The sequence below is a fragment of the Grampus griseus genome (genome assembly GCF_964374135.1).
Source record: "Grampus griseus genome assembly, chromosome: 1".
In the NCBI taxonomy this organism is placed as follows: Eukaryota; Metazoa; Chordata; class Mammalia; order Artiodactyla; family Delphinidae; genus Grampus; species Grampus griseus.
Window position 1 is genome coordinate 27978003 of NC_139017.1, and position 20758 is coordinate 27998760.

Genomic DNA, 20758 nt, shown 5'->3' on the forward strand with positions numbered 1-20758 from the left:
AATTTAAGTCTGTTTTATTCATTTTTGTAATCCAGTTGCTCTAGTTTCTAACTCCTAGCTCAACACTGAGCCTCTCTTCATCAAGATGCTTTTGAACAAAAGGGAAATATGTCCCTGTCTAGGAAGGATCATCACTTATATACATACTGTGCATTACTGATGTCTACATTCTCCATCTGTACTGGGAGATGTGAACAAGAATTATCCTGGTGACAGGGAGGCGGAACCACACCCAGTGAAGTGCTCAGCTGTCTCTGAGAAAACATGCAATGAACCATATCTCCCTAGGCCGAGCATGAGACGAGCCACAGTTCTTAAAGCACACTTAGACCAGGACAGACAAGCAGAAAAATGAAACCATGGCAAGATAAGAGACACATGTGTCTGTCCACACTTGACTGGGCCTCAGGTAGTTCAGAAGATTGTTGTCACTGTTTACTAGGGAACTGACAGGTAGTATGACCAAGATATAAACAGCATAATCCAAAATCAGAGAAAAAGAGCTTTGTAAATGGCAATTATAATAATGAAAGAGATTAAAAGTAGTGTGCAGAAACTACAAAATCTCAAAAAAATACTATCATAAGACTCTAAAAGCTGGAAAATGTGAAAATGGTTGGTGCCAGGAGTGAAAGATAATCCGAACAAGAATGTAAACATCTTAAGAGAGCAGTGTCTAGAAGATCATTAATGATAGATGGATGCTGGCAAATCAAGATTGACAACATGCATTATGAGGGATACACCTGGTATTTTTTTGGCACCAACCGAGAGGACTTATGCACCTGTCACTTTCCTGATAAAGAAGTAATCCTAGCCAGACTGGCAGAACTTAGGTAAAATTATCAGCCAATACAATCTGTACCCTTAATAGTAATTATTCTCAAGTATGATTCTCACAAAGTAAATGTTATGAGCAATGCCTTGCTACTTCTAGATCATGGTTCTCAATCTTAGCACTATTGAAATTTGGACCTGATAATTCTTGACTGTAAGGTGATGTGTTGTGTTTGTATAGCAGCGTCCCTGGCCTCTACCCACTAGATGCCAGTAGACTCCTCCCTGCCAGTTGTGACAACCAAAACTGCCTCTGGACATTACCAGATGTTTCCTGGATGGAAAAAAAGTCACCCTGGTTGATAACTGCTGGTTTAGATTAATAAAACAAGATAGCCCCTGTTCGGTTTTAAGGAGAGACTTCCCACATTGCTACATTGTAACTACAGGCACCTCCTGATGAAAAGTGGTCAGGATAGTGAGCCATCCTGCCACTGTGGTAGGCAGTGCACAACCCATGGCAATCACTACCATGAGGCAGTTCTGATCCAGGTATCTGGAGTTGTTATATCTACTGTAATTAAAAACTTGAAATTCATATTTAGTTTCATTTTGTTTCCAGGCCTAATACATGAAGCAATAGTTGTACTCTAAGGCCATATTTCAGAGCTACTTTAGGTGATCATTCCTTTAAATATTCCAGTGGGCTTTGATGAAGCTCTCCCATAATCAAGGTTGCTTTAGCAAGTACACAAGCGCATGTCAAGGTACTTTCCCTACCTTTTGATCCTCAAAGGAGTATCACTAAGTGAAAAGGTGGAAAACCTTAGCAAAAACTGGTGAAATGATCAGAGTTTAAGTCTTTTAAAAATCCCAAGAGTTAATATAATTATTCTCAGTATCTCAAAAGCTTGAGAACAACTTCATCTCTTTTTTCTGTCCAAACATGGCCAACATGTGAAAATGCCCTTACAATCTCATAACACTGAACCACTGTTTTGGTTCTACATTATTTCAGGATGACTATTTACTTGTAAAACACCCTTTTGGGGCTGCTAAATCCTGTCTTTTGCCTATTTTACCTCATTATTAGTAGGGAAGAAAAAATGGAATTCTACTAGCTTTTTGCTATTCTGGTAGAAGAAATGGTCATAAAAGTTAAAACTACTAAAAGCTATATAAGTATATAAAACAAAAAAGGAATATATGTAATTCAAATTTTATCAGCAAAAAAGTAAACTCAAATGTTTACAAACTTCATTTGCATTACCAATCCTTATTTATTAATAGCCAATAGTTCCATTTCTTTAATTTTTAGAAAAGAGAGATATGTTTCAGTCTGCGCTAAAACACCAAAATAATTCTCTCATTTTATAATAAATGCTTCCAGAGCCTTTATTACGTTGTTGCCTCAATGAGGCTGATAGTTAAACACATAAGCAAACATTAGCTATAGAGAATATGTGTGTGTGCATAAATATATACTATATATGGCAAAGAATATTTTAAAATTTTAGAAAACATTTAAGAAAAGAAAAAAACAAAAAGAAGAAGAAATACAAGTTTGATGAGTAAAACTGAGAAAAAGAGGAACTTTTACTTAAGTAGTTATACACAGGTTTTCTTAAGTCTGCCAAAGGTCCTGATGATATCACTTCTGGTTAATTCAGTGACCAAATTATTGACTAGTAAGATTAACACTGCTTTCCACAGATGTGAGTCCTTCTGTGGAATGAAAAAAACACTTTGTATGAATTGGAAAGATGCTCTATATTTTACTTGTGTACAATTGGCCCATCAATTTTATCTTCAGTTTTATCAAACTAGATCAACTTACAAAGAAAAGGATCACTCCCCCCAATTTTATATTTTCTTCCCATATTCAACCTCTCACTTTCTATGAACCTAGTTCCTTACTCTCATTTGTATATGAAAGAAACAGAACCATTATCATTCATGTGTTCCAATCCAGTGTTGATAGAAGGGACATTACAGATCCAGGGGTCTGAGGTAGTGCCTGAAGGCGAACCAAGCTCTCATGTGTTTTGCTTGACCCACACAGTATAGGACAAAGGGAAAAGAATAAGAGAAAGTGAAGTGAAAAAAGAGGGAGGGAGCAAGAAAGTACCTGGAATGTTTTTAGAAAAAGCATAAAATGCCCAGTTTGGCCAGAGCCTCACCATTCCCTAGTGTCTTCCACTGACTCTACCACATATTTTGTCATCTGCTTGACTCCTAAAGGCAATAATTCTCCACCTAGTCCAAACTTTTCATATTCCAGATGAGGAAACAAGAATCCAAGAACAGTTTATTAACTTGCCTAAGGTAACATAGATGGTTATTAGAAAAGCAACAGTAAGAGTTGTAACTTGGATCCTAGTTCCACATTCTCTTCTTTGAATCTATCATACTCTTCCACAAATTCAATCTAGAGCCTAAAACACCAAAATGTTGAAAGAAAAAGGAGGAATCAGCATATAAATGTATATAGAAAGTAAATGATGTATTCCTGTCTCGGTATAAGTTTGTTCCATTTCTTTATGCCCACCCAATCAAAGGTGGCCAGGAAGTTGAAGAATAGGTGAGTCATGTATACAGGTATAAAACTGTATCCATAGCTAACACTGCAGAAATAGACAAAACGTGATTCATTTATTAAGGCTGGGACACTGAATTTCTAACAAGTTCTCTCCTTCTTTCTAACATCATATCCCTACATTCAAGTGTACAAAATTGAAAACAGCCTGAATTTCCTGTTATTCTGGTTTTCCTGACCCTTTCTTGGCTATAAATTAGTTTATTTTATACCTCATGACCTTGCACTATGATGTGTTGAATTTAAATTAGAGGAGGGGTACTTGCTATTCTGCCCAGTTATCAATATAATTCTGTGCGTCTTGAATTTTAGATGCCGAAAGAGTGAATGAACACCTAACCATATTGCCAGAAGACCTTCCAAGTCACTTCTGGTTCTAGATTAAACTCTGTGACTCCCAGGATACCTGGTATGCCCACTTTATACCACATTGAAAACTTTCAGATCATCTACTATGTAGGAATAATATTACAGATCTGTGGGGCAATGAAGTTTTCTAGTTTTTCTGCCAGATCTCTTACTTTGAAGAAGTCTTTCAACCACTCCAATTCTTACAGTGGGGGAATAGACAATCCAAAGCAGGAGTTATCCTTAGAGGGTGACTACATCTGAAAGGCGTCAGGGAAAGAATAAGAGGTGAGTGTAGAGCCTGCAGATGGGCTCTCTATTTCCATGGCTGCTCTAGGGTCATCAGGCTCAAGGAGAGGCAAGAATTCCTCTTAAGTTTTAAAAGCAAGAAAGCAACATTGACTCTGCTTTTCACGTCAGAACTTCAAATTCTTCATATACTATAATAGTACCAAAAATTGTGTTTAAAGTAAAGAAATGAGGAAAAGCTATAAAAAAAATGAGAGACTATCATGGGAAAATTATAAAAGCATTTTGCATTTTAATATGCCCACTTCCTTGCTAAATACAACTGAAAGAATTAGTAATGATTACATGTACAGTTATTTAGAAACCAGAGGAATAACTTGTGAGGAAAGACCAAGAATACCTATTACCTCTTCTTTAAGCATGAACTAGACAAGCCATTTTGGGGAAGTAATGGTGGATAGACAAAACCCAAACAAAAGAACTTTAAATTGCATTTTATCTGCCTGCATAGTACCACAATTCTCAAGTTATTAGGCACAAAACGCTTAAAATAATGAAATTTCATATACAAAATAATGCCACCATACTGTGTTTATTCAGAAACACACATTTTGACGTTAAAGGGAATTATCCTATCTAAGAGTGGTAATTTATATGTGTGAAGTGAAGAACTTCTGATCGTGCTTCATTTCAATATTAGTTCTGTTTTGTTTCCTTCCATAAGCTATTATATAAACTAAATAAACCTGAAAATTAAAATGCTACTTAATAAACAATAAAATAAGTCCTGGAAACCCATGAAAAATTTCAAGTTTCATTTCTTGATTCATTGTTAAAACTATCACTAAAAATTAATAAAAAACAAACTAACTTTTTTCTCTGCTTTATTTGCTCTTGATTATAAATGTTTTCACTACTTTATATTGTTATAACAGTAAATTTTAAATTTATTTTAAAATGAATTATCTTTGAATAAAAACTCTTCACTATAATTACTGAAAGCAGTATCGTGGGTATTAAATATAGTACTATAACATTAGTTTGAAATTAACTACTGCATCAAGTCTAATATTAAATAGCCTCTAATACTTAAGTAAAGATTCAAATTAAGGTTAAAGGAGGAGAAGCACTAGGAGAAACATAATGGAAAACAAGATTTTTTTACCGACCTCAAAAATTAAATGCCACTGGTATTATTGCACACAGTATTTTTCTTGCTTTCAAATGAAAAGTTACAAGTGGTTATTTCTGTATCTAACAGCTCTTGAAACCTCAGGAGGCTGATGAAGGTATTCATTCAGACCAATTATTTTATTCTTGCAGTTTGAATACTGAGAATGTTGACAGTTTGTAACACTGTTGACAGATGGAAACAATAAATAATAACCCTTTCAAAGTCTAGACTCACTAGAAGATAAATTTGCTAATCAAACAATAAATAATAGCCCTTTCAAAATCTAGACTCAGTAGAAGATAAATTTTCTAATCTCCTTGAAAAATCTTCACTTTGCTACAAGTACCAATTATAAATAGCAGCTAACATTTAATGAGTGCTTATGTGCCAAACACTGATCTTTACCCTTCTTTTTTATCATAGTAATCTGTAATTATTTTGTTTATCGTGCTTCACTGCATTAATCCAGAGGCTCCCTGAGGACAGTCACTTTGTCTAGTTCCTTACGGTATCCCCAGCATTTGGTATGTCTAACATATAGTAGGCACTAAATTAATAAATGAGTCAGTGCTTTAAATGCTTTAAATATTTTTTAAGCTGTTGGTCATGGCCTAAATGGTTAAGAAAATGCAAAAGAACAGAAAGTAGGGTGAATTACATCTAGTAGAATAAATATTCTTTAATGAAACTTTTCTTTTAGTCTATATGTCTATGCCCCATACAAAATACATTTCTTATTTATGGCTAAGATTAAAAAAAAAAGCCTGAAAATCATTGCTTTATGTGAATTATTTTATTTGCTCCTCACAAGAACCCTGCAGACAATATCATAACTTCTACTTTAAAATAAGAGAAATGAGGTTTCTAGATGTTATATATGATGTTCAAGATGATAGAGCTATCTATACAAGTATATCACTTCTTCAGCTACTCATAGGGTACTATAGTAATAAAATCTGAATTAACTAAGTTTCAGTAATAGTTAATTGTAATATAATAAAGAAAAACATAGGCTTTTAAGGCAGACAGGTCTGACTGAATTTAATACCTGGCTCTGCCACTAACTAGCTATGTTGGCTTTGGCCTAACTTAACCTCTTTGCACCTCTATTTCCCCATGTCTAGAAGAGGGACATTCATAAGATTGTAAGTTTTAAGTGATTTAATGTATGTAAATAGCCTAGACCACTAAATAGAAGCTGTTGTGATTAAAATAATTATTAGTGGGTTTTTTTCCTGGTCCAATAAATCACATTCAATCCACTACACCATAATTTGAATGTGTAAAAAGAGCGCATCAGGAATTTACTGGATTATAAAGAGAAGTATGGGAACAGGGCAAAACTGGCATTGAGCCGTCCAAGAGTTTCTGCGGGCGCCGGGTAAAAAAGGATGCCCAAGAAAAGATCAGGCAGTTGGTTCAGGTAACTATGGGAATCAAGGGAAACAACGTTGCTTAAACGTAAAAACAAACACAACTATTTAATCTTTCCACAGCAACATCCATCTTCTTCCTCTGCGTTCTGGCTAGGGCCGAACCAAGGTGTTAGGAAACGCCCCTGGTCAGCTCCCGTCCATTAGGCCCTGCTATCAAGGGGCTAGGGCACAGAGGTTCCGAGCAACTCACCCCGGAGACTCCGTTGATACTGCCCCAGAATCTCCTCCAGGGCAGAGTTCTCCGGGGACTTCGCCATGAACACACTCGGGGCCCAGAGATGGGAGTTGCGTGGGGAAGTGTCCAGTGTTCTCCCCTCGGAGTGCAAGACGCCTCAGCCCCCGGAAAGGGCCCACCGACTTCCTGCTGCTGCTGTCACTGGGGAGCACAGAACCCCGTACTGAGCTCTCCAGCCTCTTCCCACCCACGGGCCCTCGTGGTGGACGTCGGAAGTTGTAGTCCTCAGTGTCCGGGCTTACAGTGTCGAAGCTCCTAAGAGCACTCCCAATGAAACTACAATTCCCAGAGGGCAACGCGCTCCAAGCTCAAGCTTTGGCGGTTTGGCGGCAAGTTCCGGTTGCCAAGAGACTCCTTGGAGGCTCCGCCCATTTCTGTAGCCCAGCCAGGCTTAGTCCTGCCTTCAACCCATCCTGCTGTCTGGACCACCTAACTGACAGAAAGGACTCACTGAAAGCCTTTACTCTTCTAAATTCGCTTATATGCTGTTGATCCTTGAGCCTTCTCAAGAACGCAAATAACAAGCTCAACACCCTTCAGCCGCAACATCTGCCAACACCGCGAAATAAATTCTCAAGAAAAAGAAGCTCTGAATCTCCCAAACACCGTAGATCGTGAAGGCGGCTGACACTACCAATCTTAGCACGCCCAGCGACCCGACCACAGCTTGGAGTTGGCGCACTGCCGGCTGGGAACTGTAGTCCTTGCCGGTTGCGGTCCCAGCTAAAGCCCGGGTCCTCTTCATTGTTGAAGCTGGTCTTTGGTATACGCCTGCGTAGTCGGCAGCTGGAGAGGCCTGTGGGTGAGACCCCCCCCCACCCCGCACAACCCCTTTTCATTGTCTGTGCTTGGCGCTTGCGCAGTAGGAGTTCGCTGGGACTGGGCCGGACCAGGGGTAGGGCTGGGCTCCTCGCCCTCTCCCCGGGCGCCTGCGCACTGGGCGGCCGCTCCTTGCCGTTACCGCTATGTGCGGAGCGTGTGCGGAATAACGTTATTGCCCAGCGGCGCCGAGGGGCCGAGAGCTCGACCGCGGCGGCGGCGACGACGACAGGGTGGGGGAGGACGCTTGCGAGAGACTCACGGGACGCGGTGCGCCCCGCCCCCCTGTCCGGTCCCTCTCAGCAGTGAGGGGTAAGTGATGCGCTCCGATGCCGTCGCCTCCGCTTTTCCACATCCTTCTTTTCGGGTTTGCAGCGGGGGCTCGGGCGCGGCCCGCGGCGGGAGGGGTTGAGGGCCGGCGGCGAGGGGCGCTTCCCTGAGGCTTCGCGTGCCGCCCCCGCCCCGGACCTGGGACTCGGCGGGGGCACCCCTCCCCCCCACCGCCCCCCAACCCTGCGTCCCCGGGCCCTGCGTCCCGGCTTCCCCTGCAAGTGTCCACGTATTGAGTCGTCTCTGGCTCTCCTGGCTTTGTGCAGCCCCCTCCGCCCCAGCAGTTTGCAGGGGTGCGGGCGGAGCAGCGGAGGGAATGGCTACGCTGCTGCTGGAGAAGGGGTTTTCCCGATCGGAGCAGCTCCCAATGTCGTTTCTTTTTGTGTGGTTGGTTTCGGTTTGGGGTGGTCCGGCGAGGAGCCTTTCGGACGCGGTGGGAGGGCGTGGAAGACGTGGTGTCACGCACCCGCCAGTCGACAGCACCCGCTCAGGCTGTGGCTCTGTAGTAACCCGGGGGAGGAGAGAGTAGCTTCCTGTCGACTTCATTGTCCTGAAATTCAAATGTGGGCTTTGGTATGGGTCCCTTAATTTTATGTAAGGAAAAGAAAAATTAGCAGCTGCCTAACAAGGGGCGGGAAGATGTGGGATTTGTACCCTAAGTCATAGTATCTGTTTTTTTAGTGTTTAGCAGAGTTTTACTTGGAGAATGTAAGCTCCTGGAAGACAAGGACAGTACCTGTCCAAGCATTGCCAAGGTGATCCATATAAAATTACTAGCTCACGATGAAGAATGGACCAGGAAGGGCCTGACGACGAAGCTGTTTGTGTAGCAGGAAAATGAACCAGCAGAATGTTTTTTCATAGGGTGGGTAACGCATTCACGTGCCTAAGGGAATAGGTCAGGATACATCTTTCCGTTTTGTTTTTTAAGCATTCAAAATCAAACATAGGCCTGGTACATTTCTGTTTCTGAATTTTTTATTCATATTTTTATTCTCTTAATGAAAATTCATCCAGTTGGGAGAAATGTGGTGAAGCAGATAACGTACTTGATTGAAAATGCATCTTTTAAAATGATTTGATTATTAAGCTTACAACCGTTTGCTGGCATTAAAACAAGCAAAAGAGAGATTGAAGCCGGATGGGGAGGAGCAGGTGGAGGAATGATGTGAGAGGAGAAAGTGACATTATGAATACGGTATCCAGATCTTCACTGATATAACCCTAGCTGGGTATGCCGCAATGATTTAGGAATTCAGCTCTGGAAATATTACATTGCAAGTTACAAACCATTTTGTATTTTTCTGCCATTGTTTTTTAAAAAGTAAAACCAGTGCTGCTTTTACTTTTTCCTAACTTTGCAAATATTGTAGAATTTTGGTGTTTTAAAACTGAAGAGTCTAAATGCATTTGACAGAGAAAGAGGAAGACATTAAAACTTGGAAAGTTAACTGACTTGGCTGTCCAAGCCAAACTGCTAATGAAAGGCAGAGTCCAATAAAACCAAGGTCTCTTCTGCAATGTGCTCTTTTCAGCTGTGTCCCCTAGTCCCCCTACCCTGTGAAAATTTATGGAAAGCTTCTCTGCATGCTCTTTGAGTTGTCTGTGACAATCAAGTTCATTGATACCTCATAGTTGTATTAGTCTAGTCTTTTTCTTTTGATGTGAAAGTAATAATTCTAATGAAGTGGAACTATAGTTCTATAAATTAACTTACTGATATAGGAAGAGATGTCTTAACATGGGCTTTTCATAAAAATGGAAACTGTTGGAATTTTTTCCCTACTTATCAGTCACCATATTTTAATAATATTTTCTGCTATTCGGTAGTATTTTATAATATGATCAACTCTATAAACTCTGAAAAATGAAATTGCTACATAACAAGAACCCATGAAGTTCAGTTTTCTTCAATTAATGAATTTTATTATTTTCAACTTAAAAAAGCTTACTTTTTGAGGAAAAAATTCATGTTTAACCTTTTTATTAAAATTGAATTTGTGCTCTTTTATTAAGTTGATTTTGCCATAAAGTGCTTTTTTGTTTTCTTATACTTTTTATCCCTTAATTCCACATTGTATTTTAATCGACTTTTTTTAATAGATCTTTATTGGAGTATAATTGCTTCACAATACTGTGTTAGTTTCTGTTGTACAACAAAGTGAATCAGCCATATGCATACATACATCCCCATATCCCCTCCCTCTTGAGCCTCATTCCCACCCTCCCTATCCCACCTCTGTAGGTCATTGCAAAGCACCAAGCTGATCTCCCTGCGCTATGCTGCTGCTTCCCACCGGCTAACTATTTTACATTCAGTAGTGTATATATGTCGATGCTACTCTCACTTTGCCCCAGCTTTGCCCTCCTGCCCCCACTCCCCCGTGTCCTCAAGTTCATTTTCTATGTCTGCATCTTCATTCCTGCCCTGCCACTAGGTTCATCAGTACCATTTTTTTTTTTTTTTTTTAGATTCCGTATATATGTGTTAGCATATGGTATTTGTTTTTCTCTTTCTGACTTACTTCACTCTGTATGACAGACTCTAGGTCCGTCCACCTCACTACAAATAACTCAATTTCATTTCTTTTTATGGCAGACTAATATTACAATGTATATATGTGCCACATCTTCTATATCCATTCATCTGTCGATGGGCATTTAGGTTGGTCCCACATCCTGGCTGTTGTACATAGTGCTGCAGTGAACAGTGTGGTACATGTCTCTTTTTTGTTTGTTTTTAAAATTTATTTATTTTATTTTATTTTTGGCTGTGTTGGGTCTTCATTTCTGTGCGAGGGCTTTCTCTAGTTGCTGCGAGCGGGGGCCACTCTTCATCGCGGTGCGCGGGCCTCTCACTGTCGCGGAGCACATGCTGCAGACACGCAGGCTCAGTAGTTGTGGCTCACGGGCCCAGTTGCTCCATGGCATGTGGGATCTTCCCAGACCAGGGCTCGAACCCGTGTCCCCTGCATTGGCAGGCAGATTCTCAATCACTGCACCACCAGGGAAGCCCACATGTCTCTTTTTGAATTATGGTTTTCTCGGGGTGTATGCCCAGTAATGGGATTGCTGGGTCATATGGTAGTTCTATTTTTAGTTTTGTTTTTTTTTTTTGCTGTACGCGGGCCTCTCACTGTCGTGGCCTCTCCCATTGCGGAACACAGGCTCCGGACGCGCAGACTCAGCGGCCATGGCTCACGGGCCTACCCGCTCCACAGCATGTGGGATCCTCCTGGACCGGGGCACGAACCCGTGTCCCCTGCATCGGCAGGCGGACTCTCAACGACTGCGCCACCAGGGAAGCCCTTTAGTTGTATTTTAATAGACTTTTAAAAAAAGAATTAGTATATTTCTTAAATTTCAATTTACTTAAAAAATAATCTGTAATTCACCATGTGGAATTGTATTAAATCAAACTTGAAATGTATTTTACTGTTAAATTTCATGGTGTGCTAAAATTACTTTGTATGGAAGTAAATAACCATCTACATGTTTTCCAACTTTAAAAAAATTATCATGCGTTATGTCTATTAATGTAAATATCAAGGTGCTTTTAAAAATTCTATGCTTAGGGATTTATTTGTTATAAGTATCAGTTTGTTGTTTCATTTTATCACTTAAAAAACCAAAAAAAACTAGTTTTATTGGGCTTCCCTGGTGACACAGTGGTTGAGAGTCCGCCTGCCGATGCAGGGGACACAGATTCGTGCCCTGGTCCGGGAGGATCCCACATGCCGCGGAGCGGTTGGGCCCGTGAGCCATGGCCGCTGAGCCTGTGCGTCCGGAGCGTGTGCTCCGCAATGGGAGAGGCCACAACAGTGAGAGGCCTGCGTACTGCAAAAAACAAACAAACAAACAAAACTAGTTTTATTGTTGCATCTGATATCATTCATCTAGTACTGAATACTGTATCTGTTTGAACTTGTCAACATGTTTTTTATTCAACAAAATTCTGTAGTGATTTGTTTTTTCTTTATCATGAACATTGGGGGGTTAAGCAGTACACTGTTATAATAGATATCTAACAGCATGATATTAAATTGCCAACTAAAATATCTGTATAGTTGTCAATTATTTTGCAAGTATAAGAAAAAAAGGAATTACATACCATACGAAAAATTCTGGTGGGTAGATAATATTGGCTGGAGCATTAAGTGTTGATATGTTTCAGTAAGAAATGGGTTTCATCTAATGGGGAGAAACCTCGGACTATTTTTATTTCATAAACTTTTGTTAATAACCAAGATTTCTAATAGCTACCCTTGGTGAAATGGGTCTTTATTTACTCAGATATTTCTTGAGGGAAGTGCTCACCAATGAGGTAGCCAGTGTGGGCTATCTAAAAGAGTAAGAAAACATCTGTCTGGTAGTAGGCTTGATTAAACTGGATATATAGTCCAGTTTAGTTGAAATGATTATGCAACAGTATAATTTTTTTCCCAAAACGAATGACATAGTTGACATGTACTAAAAGTAAACCCCACTTTTGTGTCAAAGGTAGAAAGGAAATCAACAAAAGCAAGGTTATAAAAATTTCTTTCATCCAGTAGAGATTATTGAAGCATAGAAGTGGAAATGAATCCTAAGTGTGCATTGCTTAGGTTTGAAAAGCAAAGAACGAGACAGCAGAGAGTAAGTCCTTATTTAAGTATATAAATGGCTAATAAATAATAGAAAATATTATCCTTTGGAACATAATATTTACTGAATAAGTGAGTAATATCTACTGTGTATTAAGCACTTACTAAGTGCCAGACATTGTGTGTGTCTATGCATAATTCATGCAGCAGTTGTGTAAGTAAGGTATTATTTTACACTTAAAGTTGAGAATACTTGAGGTCCAGAGTTAGTGAATAATTTTGCCTCTCTGTCACACCTTATTAAGTGGTAAAGCCTATAACTGAACCTTTGTCTTTTTGACTAAAGCCAAAATTCTTTCCACTCATATTTTTCAGTAAGTTATAAAAGGCAACATTTATTCCCTTATAATTCACAAAAGTTTAGAATTAGAGGAGACTTTAGAAATCATCTCAAACAATGTGCTGCTTACTACTAATATCCCTGAGATCTTATTGAGTCCAGCTTTTCCATGAGAAACACTTGCATGAAAAAATGGGCGTAGGATGGTAATTTCGCTTTTGAAAAATGTAATAGAAAGATTTTACTAAACTGAGCTAGTATCTGCTTTACTGTGTAACTTCTTCCATTGGTTGCAGTTCTATCTTTAAGAGTAAGATACAGTAAGGTTTTTCTCAATATATTGGGTCTCTGTTAAGTTCTCCCTCTTCTAAATTAAATACTACAACCCCTACAACTTCATGTGATACAGTTTCCTTTACCTTCCTCATATCTGTCACTAGATACAATCAGTTTTGTCAGTGCTATTCTTTTTTGTTGTGATTCTGTTTCCAGCTTTAGTTCTGCAGTTGTGGTCTGAATGCAGTGTAGTGAAATTACCCCTTTTCTTAATTCAAGCCATACACTTGTGTTTACGGTCTAAAATTTCATTAACTCTAACAACAGTAATGTCTTGCCGGTTCTAAGCAAAAAAAAAGAGAGAAAAATGTTATGTGGCTTTTCAAGTTATATTTATCCAATTCAAGGGATTATTTTTTTTTTACATTCTGTATTTCTACTTTTCTAATGTTAAAATAACCTTTTTTTATGAAATGATAGTGTTAGTAGGTGGTAAGTTTCTTTAGATATTTGTCTTCGGGTTTTGTTTTCGTGTTTTTACATAAGCAATAAAAAGTTAGTCTTTTGGGACTTCCCTGGTGGCGCAGTGGTTGAGAGTCTGCCTGCCGACACGGGGGGGGCGTGGGTTCGTGCCTCGGTCCGGGAGGATCCCACGTGCCACGGAGCCGCTGGGCCAGTGAGCCGTGGCCGCTGGGCCTGTGCGTCCGGAGCCTGTGCTCCGCAACGGGAGAGGCCACCTTTGTTGTTTCCTATTTTGTTTTTTGAAAAATTTGTCTGGAAATCACTGATGTAGGCAACATAAACCCGCATCTTTTGTATGTTAAGATCTTTCCCATTCTGTATATACATGTAGATGATGTTTTTTAAGCAATATGTACCTTTAACCCTTTTAAATATCATCTACTTGAGTGTAGTTAAAAGTTGAGATCTTTTTTAAAATTTTATTATTTTTGGCTGCGTTGGGTCTTCGTTGCTGCGCACAGCCTTTCTCTAGTTGTGGCGAGTGGGGGTTACTCTTTGTTGTTATGCGTGGGCTTCTCATTGCGGTGGCTTCTCTTGTTGCGGAGCACGGACTCTAGAACGCAGGCTCAGTAGTTGTGGCGCACGGGCTTAGTTGCTCCGTGGCATGTGGGATCTTCCCGGACCAGGGCTCGAGCCTGTGTCCCCTGCTTTGGCAAGCGGATTCTTAACCACTGCGCCACCAGGGAAGTCCTTGAAACCTTCTTAAATAATGATGCTGTCATCCAAGGGATTAGCTTCTCTTCCTGGCTTTTTGACATTTATAAATTTAACAAACAAGCCCTCTTATGTCTTCATCTTGTGCATGTATTGGATATAGCCAAGGACATACCATGCAAATTTATAAATAGAATAAAAGTTACATAAATTAAGTATGCTGGAGGAAAAAGGTGACAAAAAGATACCGAAAACCATTTCAATGCTTTGTTTTTAGTTAAGGAGAAAATCATTATATTCTCTAATACTAAGGGAGTTGGTTGAAGCTTACTGTCTGGTGGAGTTGTGGATAATTATATAATTATATTATATGAAGTCAAGTAAGCGTAGATGCTGTGAGTAAAAATGAATTAGAGTAAAGGGATAGAGAGTGGTGGACTGCTATTTTTTATTTATTTTTAAATAGTCATTCAAATAACACATTAAAATTGTTCAAAAAAAACAAACAATATTTTAAAAACAAACAATGTGAAAAATTCTCCCACCCATCTACCTTATCTGCTGAGTTAATAGGTAACTTTCATGTATCTTTCCAGTGAATTTGTTTTCAATTTAAGTAAATACAGTATATATTTTTAACCTACTTACCTCTTTTTACACTAAAGATAGCCTCTTTATACAAAAAAGAGGCATCTAGAGAGCTACTATTTTAGTGACTGGTTAGGGAATACCACTCTTTGAGGTGTCATTTAGCAGAGACTTATGTAAGGAAGCACACCATGTAGATACCTGGTTGGAGAGTGCTCTGGTCCTGGACAGGAATGGGATGAATGAATTCAGAGAACAAAGAGGCCACTGGCTGGAGATGAGCAAGAGGAAGGAAGAATAGGAGGAAACGAGGTTCGATAGAGATTGTATTGGTTGACTTTATTTAAAATGCCTTGGGAGTTCATTGGAGTGTTTTGAGAAGGGGAGACTAACTTTTTATTGCTTATGTAAAAACACGGAAACAAAACCCGAAGACAAATATCTAAAGAAACTTACCAACTACTAACACTATCATTTCATAAAAAAAGTTTATTTTAACATTAGAAAAGTAGAAATACAGAATGTAAAAAAAATAATAATCCCTTGAATTGGATAAAAGAAAAAAATCCCTTGAATTGGACAAAAGAATTGGCTTACATTTTTAAAATATGGTTCTGGCTGTTTTGTGGATAATAGACTGGAGGGGAACAAAATGGGAACAGGGAGATGAGTTAAGAGACTATTGGAATACTTTAAACTGAGGTGTTAATGGTTTAGGTTAGAGTGATAGTGTTGGAGATAGTGAAGGTTATTAGGTTCTGGTTTTAAAAAATCAAGAGTTTTGGACATGTTAGGTTTGAAATGTCTATTAAATGTCCAAGTGGAGATAATCAAGTAGGCAGCTGAATATTCAAGTCTAGATTTCACAGGAGAGGTTGGGACTGAATATATTTAAATTTTAAGCATCACCAGTAGACCATATTTAAAACTCTAGGACTGGAAGACATCACTTAGGTTGAGAGTTTGAGAGTAATTAGATTAAGAGGTCCAAGAAAGAATTGTACCTGATACTCTCCAATAGTGAAAGCTTAGCAAGAGAGAAGGAGCCATCAAGGATTGAAAAGAGGTGGCCGGTGAGGTAATGAGTGTGGTGTCCCAGAAGACAAGGAAAGGAAGTGTGTTTAGGGACTTCCCTGGCAGTCCAGTGGTCAGGACTCTGCGCTTCCACTGCATGGGGCACAGGTTTGATCCCTGGTTGGGGAACTGAGATCCCACAAGCTGCGAGGTATGGCCAAAATAAAATAAAATAAAGTAAAATTTTTTTAAAAAAGTATGTTTAGAGATAAGGAGTGATCAGTCAACTATACCACCTTTAATCACTTAAACATTTCTTAAGAAATCAGGTTATATCCTTTTTCCTTGTTAACTATCTCTGAAAACGTTATTATCAGACCTGTCTTTATTCCTTTATTCTCATTTATCAGTGAAGATGTTCTTTTTTTTTTTGGCTGCGCCATGCGGCTTGCAGGATCTTAGTTCCCCAACCATGGATTGAACCCGGGCCACTGCAGTGCAAGTGCCGAGTCCTAACCACTGGACTGTTAGGGAATTCCCACGATGTTCATTATTATTCTCCCCCAGAAACTACTAAGTCTAAAGCCGTGAACAAAGTTTTACTCACAAATATATTGCTGCTGTTTCTTAGGTCGATGGATGTGGCTGCTTTGCTACTGAGATTTGTACAGGGGAGATGGTTGCTGTTCACTGAGAAGAATTTGCTCTCAGGAATTGCTTCAGAGGCATTAATTGTGTGATCTTGGGCATGTCACATCATTTCAGAAGTTCAGTTTCTTCATCTGTAAAATAAAGCTGGCAGTAGTCCAGCTACCTCAGAGGTTTATTTTGTAAAACAAATGAGATAGATATAAAAGACATGAAAGGTATAATTGCACGTAGGGATCCCCTTCCCAGTGCCCCAAGTGTGGTACCACTTGATAGTGTTAGATATGAAGAAATGTTTTGGTTTGGGTGATGAATAGAAGTATGTTTTCATTCTGACTCTGTAGGAATAGTTTTTTACTTCTTGTGCATTCTGTCCCCATATGCAGTTTTGTACATCATTTTACAATACTCTTGGGGTTGGAGGAAAGGACATGAGGCCAGAAAGAGGCTTTGAAATAATAACTTTCTCCATTCATAAGCACATCTTTCAATTCTAAGCATAGTGTCTAAATGAGAATGAAGTCAGAAAAAAGTAAGCAGCCTAGCTTACTTTTTTTCCAGGCCAACAAAGAGCATTTTCCTATTTTAACTAGCTTTTTACTGGATAAGAATTTCTCAGATTCAAAGCTTAAGGGTTGATTAGGGGTCTTGAACTCCGGTCAGTGAGCTAGAAACTGATTTCACGAAACAGAGGATAGGGGAAATGAATGTCCTTGATGATGGAGAAGTAAGTATAAAATCTTTATTTTGGTGAAAAAGGAACATTGCAAATAGAGGACTTCCTGTGGTAAGCTTTTTTAGGCAATAGGACTATAATTTCAAACTATCTAGAAAATACCATTAAGTCAGGAAGAACACATTCTTACAATCCTACTAGCTAGTGACACCACTGTTACATATTCTTGTCTATTTTGGTTTAATCTGATAACATTTTATCATGAGATTAAACTTTCATTTTACGAAGCTTATGATTTACTTGCAATTTATGGAAATTAAGGATGTTTTTAAAAATTGTAAACAACCCTATAGTGGACATTTCTAACTGAATTTCTGTGCAAATCAGTATTTTTCTTTCCCACTATTTCAAGAAATGAATTGTGTCAAAGAACATGTAGAGTTCTAAAACCTTTTCTGATTTTCTAACGTACTGATAATACTCCATCCGCCCCCGCCCCACCTCAGTCTGTTGCCAAAGTACACCTCCCTCATTGGGGTATGAAATTGTGTTTCTTCAACGCTTTACCACTGCTGGGTATTACATATCTTTTTAAAATTTTTGCCCAGTTGATAAACTAAAAACCTTATTTAGATTTCTCTTATCAGTAATACATCTGAAAGGCTTTTTAAAAATGCTTATTGATTATTTTTATTTCTAAAATAAAAGGCTCTTATTTTTAGTGAATAGCTCATCATATTCACTTGTAACTACTTCTTTTTCCAAGATTACCATTTGCCTTTTAAGTTTATGTTATTTTTACCCAGCAAAAATCTTTAACTTGTATATAGGCTAATTTCTTTTTTCCTTTTTCTTACGAAGTAATCCCGCTGCACAGCATTTTATTGAATACATACCTATATTTTTTCTTGTAGAATTTATGATTTGAATTTTTACATGCAAATATGTTAATTTATCTAAAATATATTTAGGCATATATATAGCCTTTTGTCATGTATTGCATAATGCTTCATTATCTATCACAATTTGAAATGTCTTCTTAAATATGCATAGATTTATTTCTGGATCTTTTATTCCATTTGATTGCTGCCTATTCCTGCACTGCTGTATTATTACCACGTATTATAACATAGGTTTATAGTATCTGTTTACAAATGGATACTTTTCTCCTTAGCCTATTCTGGTGTCATAGAATTTACCTAGTTATCCTTGTATGCTTTTTTTTTTCCCGATGTGTTTTAGGGTTATTTTGTTAAGCTCATTTGAAAAAATCCTTTTGGGATTTTGATTGAGATTAAACTGAGTTTATTGACTTATTTATGATCCAAAAGATGACAAAGAAACTCTCAAACAGGTATTTAAGGCCTTAGTTTTTAATAGTGTTTTCAGGTCTATTCAAGTTTCTACCTGTTTTTGAGTCACTTATGTCATTTTTATCTGCCTGGAAGTTTATTCACTTGAGATTTTCAAATTTAGAAGCCTAAAATTGTAGATATAATTATTCTGTAAATTGAAAAGATCACGTCTGTGGTTACACCTTTTTTTCTGGCCGCACCATGAAGCATGCAGGGTCTTAGTTCCCCGATCAGGGACCAGGGATTGAACCCTCACCCACTGCAGTGGAAGTGTGGAGTGTTAACCATTGGACCACCAGGGAAGTCCCGGTTACATCCTTTTACAAAGTTAAATATTTGTGAGGAATGAAGAAAAAAGTCTGCCAGGGGTTTTAGTACTTTTTTTTTTTAAGAATGAGCTTTTGTCATTTTTGTCTTTAATTTATTATTTTTAAAATCTTTAATATTTATCTCTACTAGTTGTCGAATAGTAAGTTTATTTTTATTTTTCAGTTCAGTGGAAAACACTTAAGGCTGTAAATTTTTTTATCAGTACACCTTTGGGTATCTTCCTTAGATTTTACATATATTGGTCTCAGAGTTTTTACTTTTTAAACTATTTATTTCTTTTCACCAGAGTTAATTCGTGAGGTAAGTTTTTGTTTTTAAATACAGGGCCTGTGTGTATGTGATTTATTATTGTTCTTGTGGATTTTTTCCTAGTATTTTTTTAACATCTTTATTGGTGTATAATTGCTTTACAATGGTGTGTTAGTTTCTGCTTTATAACGAAGTGAATCAGCTATACATATATGTATATCCCCATATCTCTTTCCTAGTATTCTTAATGGAAATTCTCAAGCAGGCAGGGAAATTGAAACAGTTTCATAGTGACTACTCATATACCCACCATCTTGATTCTACCATTAATATTATGTTAGTTTTATCACATATGTGGTCATAAATCCATTGTCTATTCGTCAGTCTATGTTACATTTTGATCCATTTCCAAGTAAACTGTAGACATCTGTGTGTGTGTGTGTAAGAAAAGTGTTCTTAAATCATTTGAAATTGTTTCAGTTTTAAGTTTTCTGAATGTGCTTTTGAAATATTTTCTAACAACCACTGTCATATTAAACAAGAGTTTAAAATGAAATATACTGTTTTCTATTCCAGTAGTATTACGGAACTCAATTTTTCTGTAAATAGCTAGCTTACGAAATTGACACTGATGACACTGAGCTATTCCATTCTTGGAGGATGGGTATTCATTGTGTGTATGTTCATCTGTGTGTGTGTGCTTTTGAAGAGGAATGGTAGATAGTTTGGTTTTTGTTTTTGATTAAGCTGAAGAGCTATTGAACAAAACATACACTGTTTCTCTAATCTAGTAATTCTGCCATTTCCTTCAGTTGCAAATTCAGGAGTGAAATATTTCTTCTCAGTTCTACATCTCACTACCTTCCACTTCAACTATTCCCCTACCCTTCACTTATGTGAAAAATTCTGTGTTGGGCTGTTCACTAAAAATAAGAGCCTTTGCTTGCAGTAAGAGAGCACGGTTAGACCCTAAGAATTTAAGTGGTTCATATAACAAATTCCAAAATGTTAAAGATGTACTATATGGAATAGGAATTTAAAATTTGTAAATTGGAGAGGTGGGAGCAAATAGAGTGCAATTAAATGAAAGGTAAATAAAGTGAAATTTAGAAATTTATTTGGGGAGGGTGGCTTAGGGACAAGAGAATTGGGCTATTCAGTGTCTAGTAATTATTGTTAGTGACATTCAGAACATAATTCATCAATGGAATCTGGCACCTTTTTTGCTAATGGTATTTAGGTTAATTGCAAGTTCGTAACCCTTGCTCCCCAAAGATACGAGGTTTGTATAAGATGGATATTTCATCAAAGAATGCTATCTTGACAACCATTTCTTTCATCTGATTTTCAGGTGTCTGGTTTTGTCACTAGGATTTCTAATCTCTGACTTGTTCTTCCCTTTCTCTCTTTTTCTTGGATACAATTTGTAGTTTTTCCCTCCAGCCTCAGCATTCTAAGTCAAGACATTGTGTATTTCCTGTGCCCTAGTACTTTCTAAATTTCTTTCTCTTTAGTCTTCACAATTATAGCCCATTTCCCCCATCCCTACTCTCCCATGT

General features: G+C 38.2%; 2 protein-coding genes across 9 annotated transcripts in view; one reads left to right on the forward strand and one right to left on the reverse strand.

Annotated features, from left to right (window-relative positions):
* The window catches only part of SDCCAG8 (SHH signaling and ciliogenesis regulator SDCCAG8), a gene marked incomplete at its 3' end in the record, with an annotated part of 252067 nt that extends 245160 nt beyond the window's left edge, over positions 1-6907 (reverse strand). For both annotated transcript variants that reach the window (XM_082663725.1, XM_082663724.1), the window contains exon 1: positions 6771-6907. In XM_082663725.1, the coding sequence (XP_082519851.1) occupies positions 6771-6837 (67 nt within the window). In that variant the 5' untranslated portion in view covers positions 6838-6907. The remainder of the gene's footprint in view (positions 1-6770) is intronic.
* Positions 6908-7766: 859 nt separating this feature from the next.
* CEP170 (centrosomal protein 170) overlaps positions 7767-20758 on the forward strand; it is a 146531-nt gene continuing 133539 nt past the window's right edge. For all 7 annotated transcript variants that reach the window (XM_082650294.1, XM_082650298.1, XM_082650295.1 and 4 more), the window contains exon 1: positions 7767-7946. The gene's annotated coding sequence lies outside the window, so the exon portion shown is untranslated. The remainder of the gene's footprint in view (positions 7947-20758) is intronic.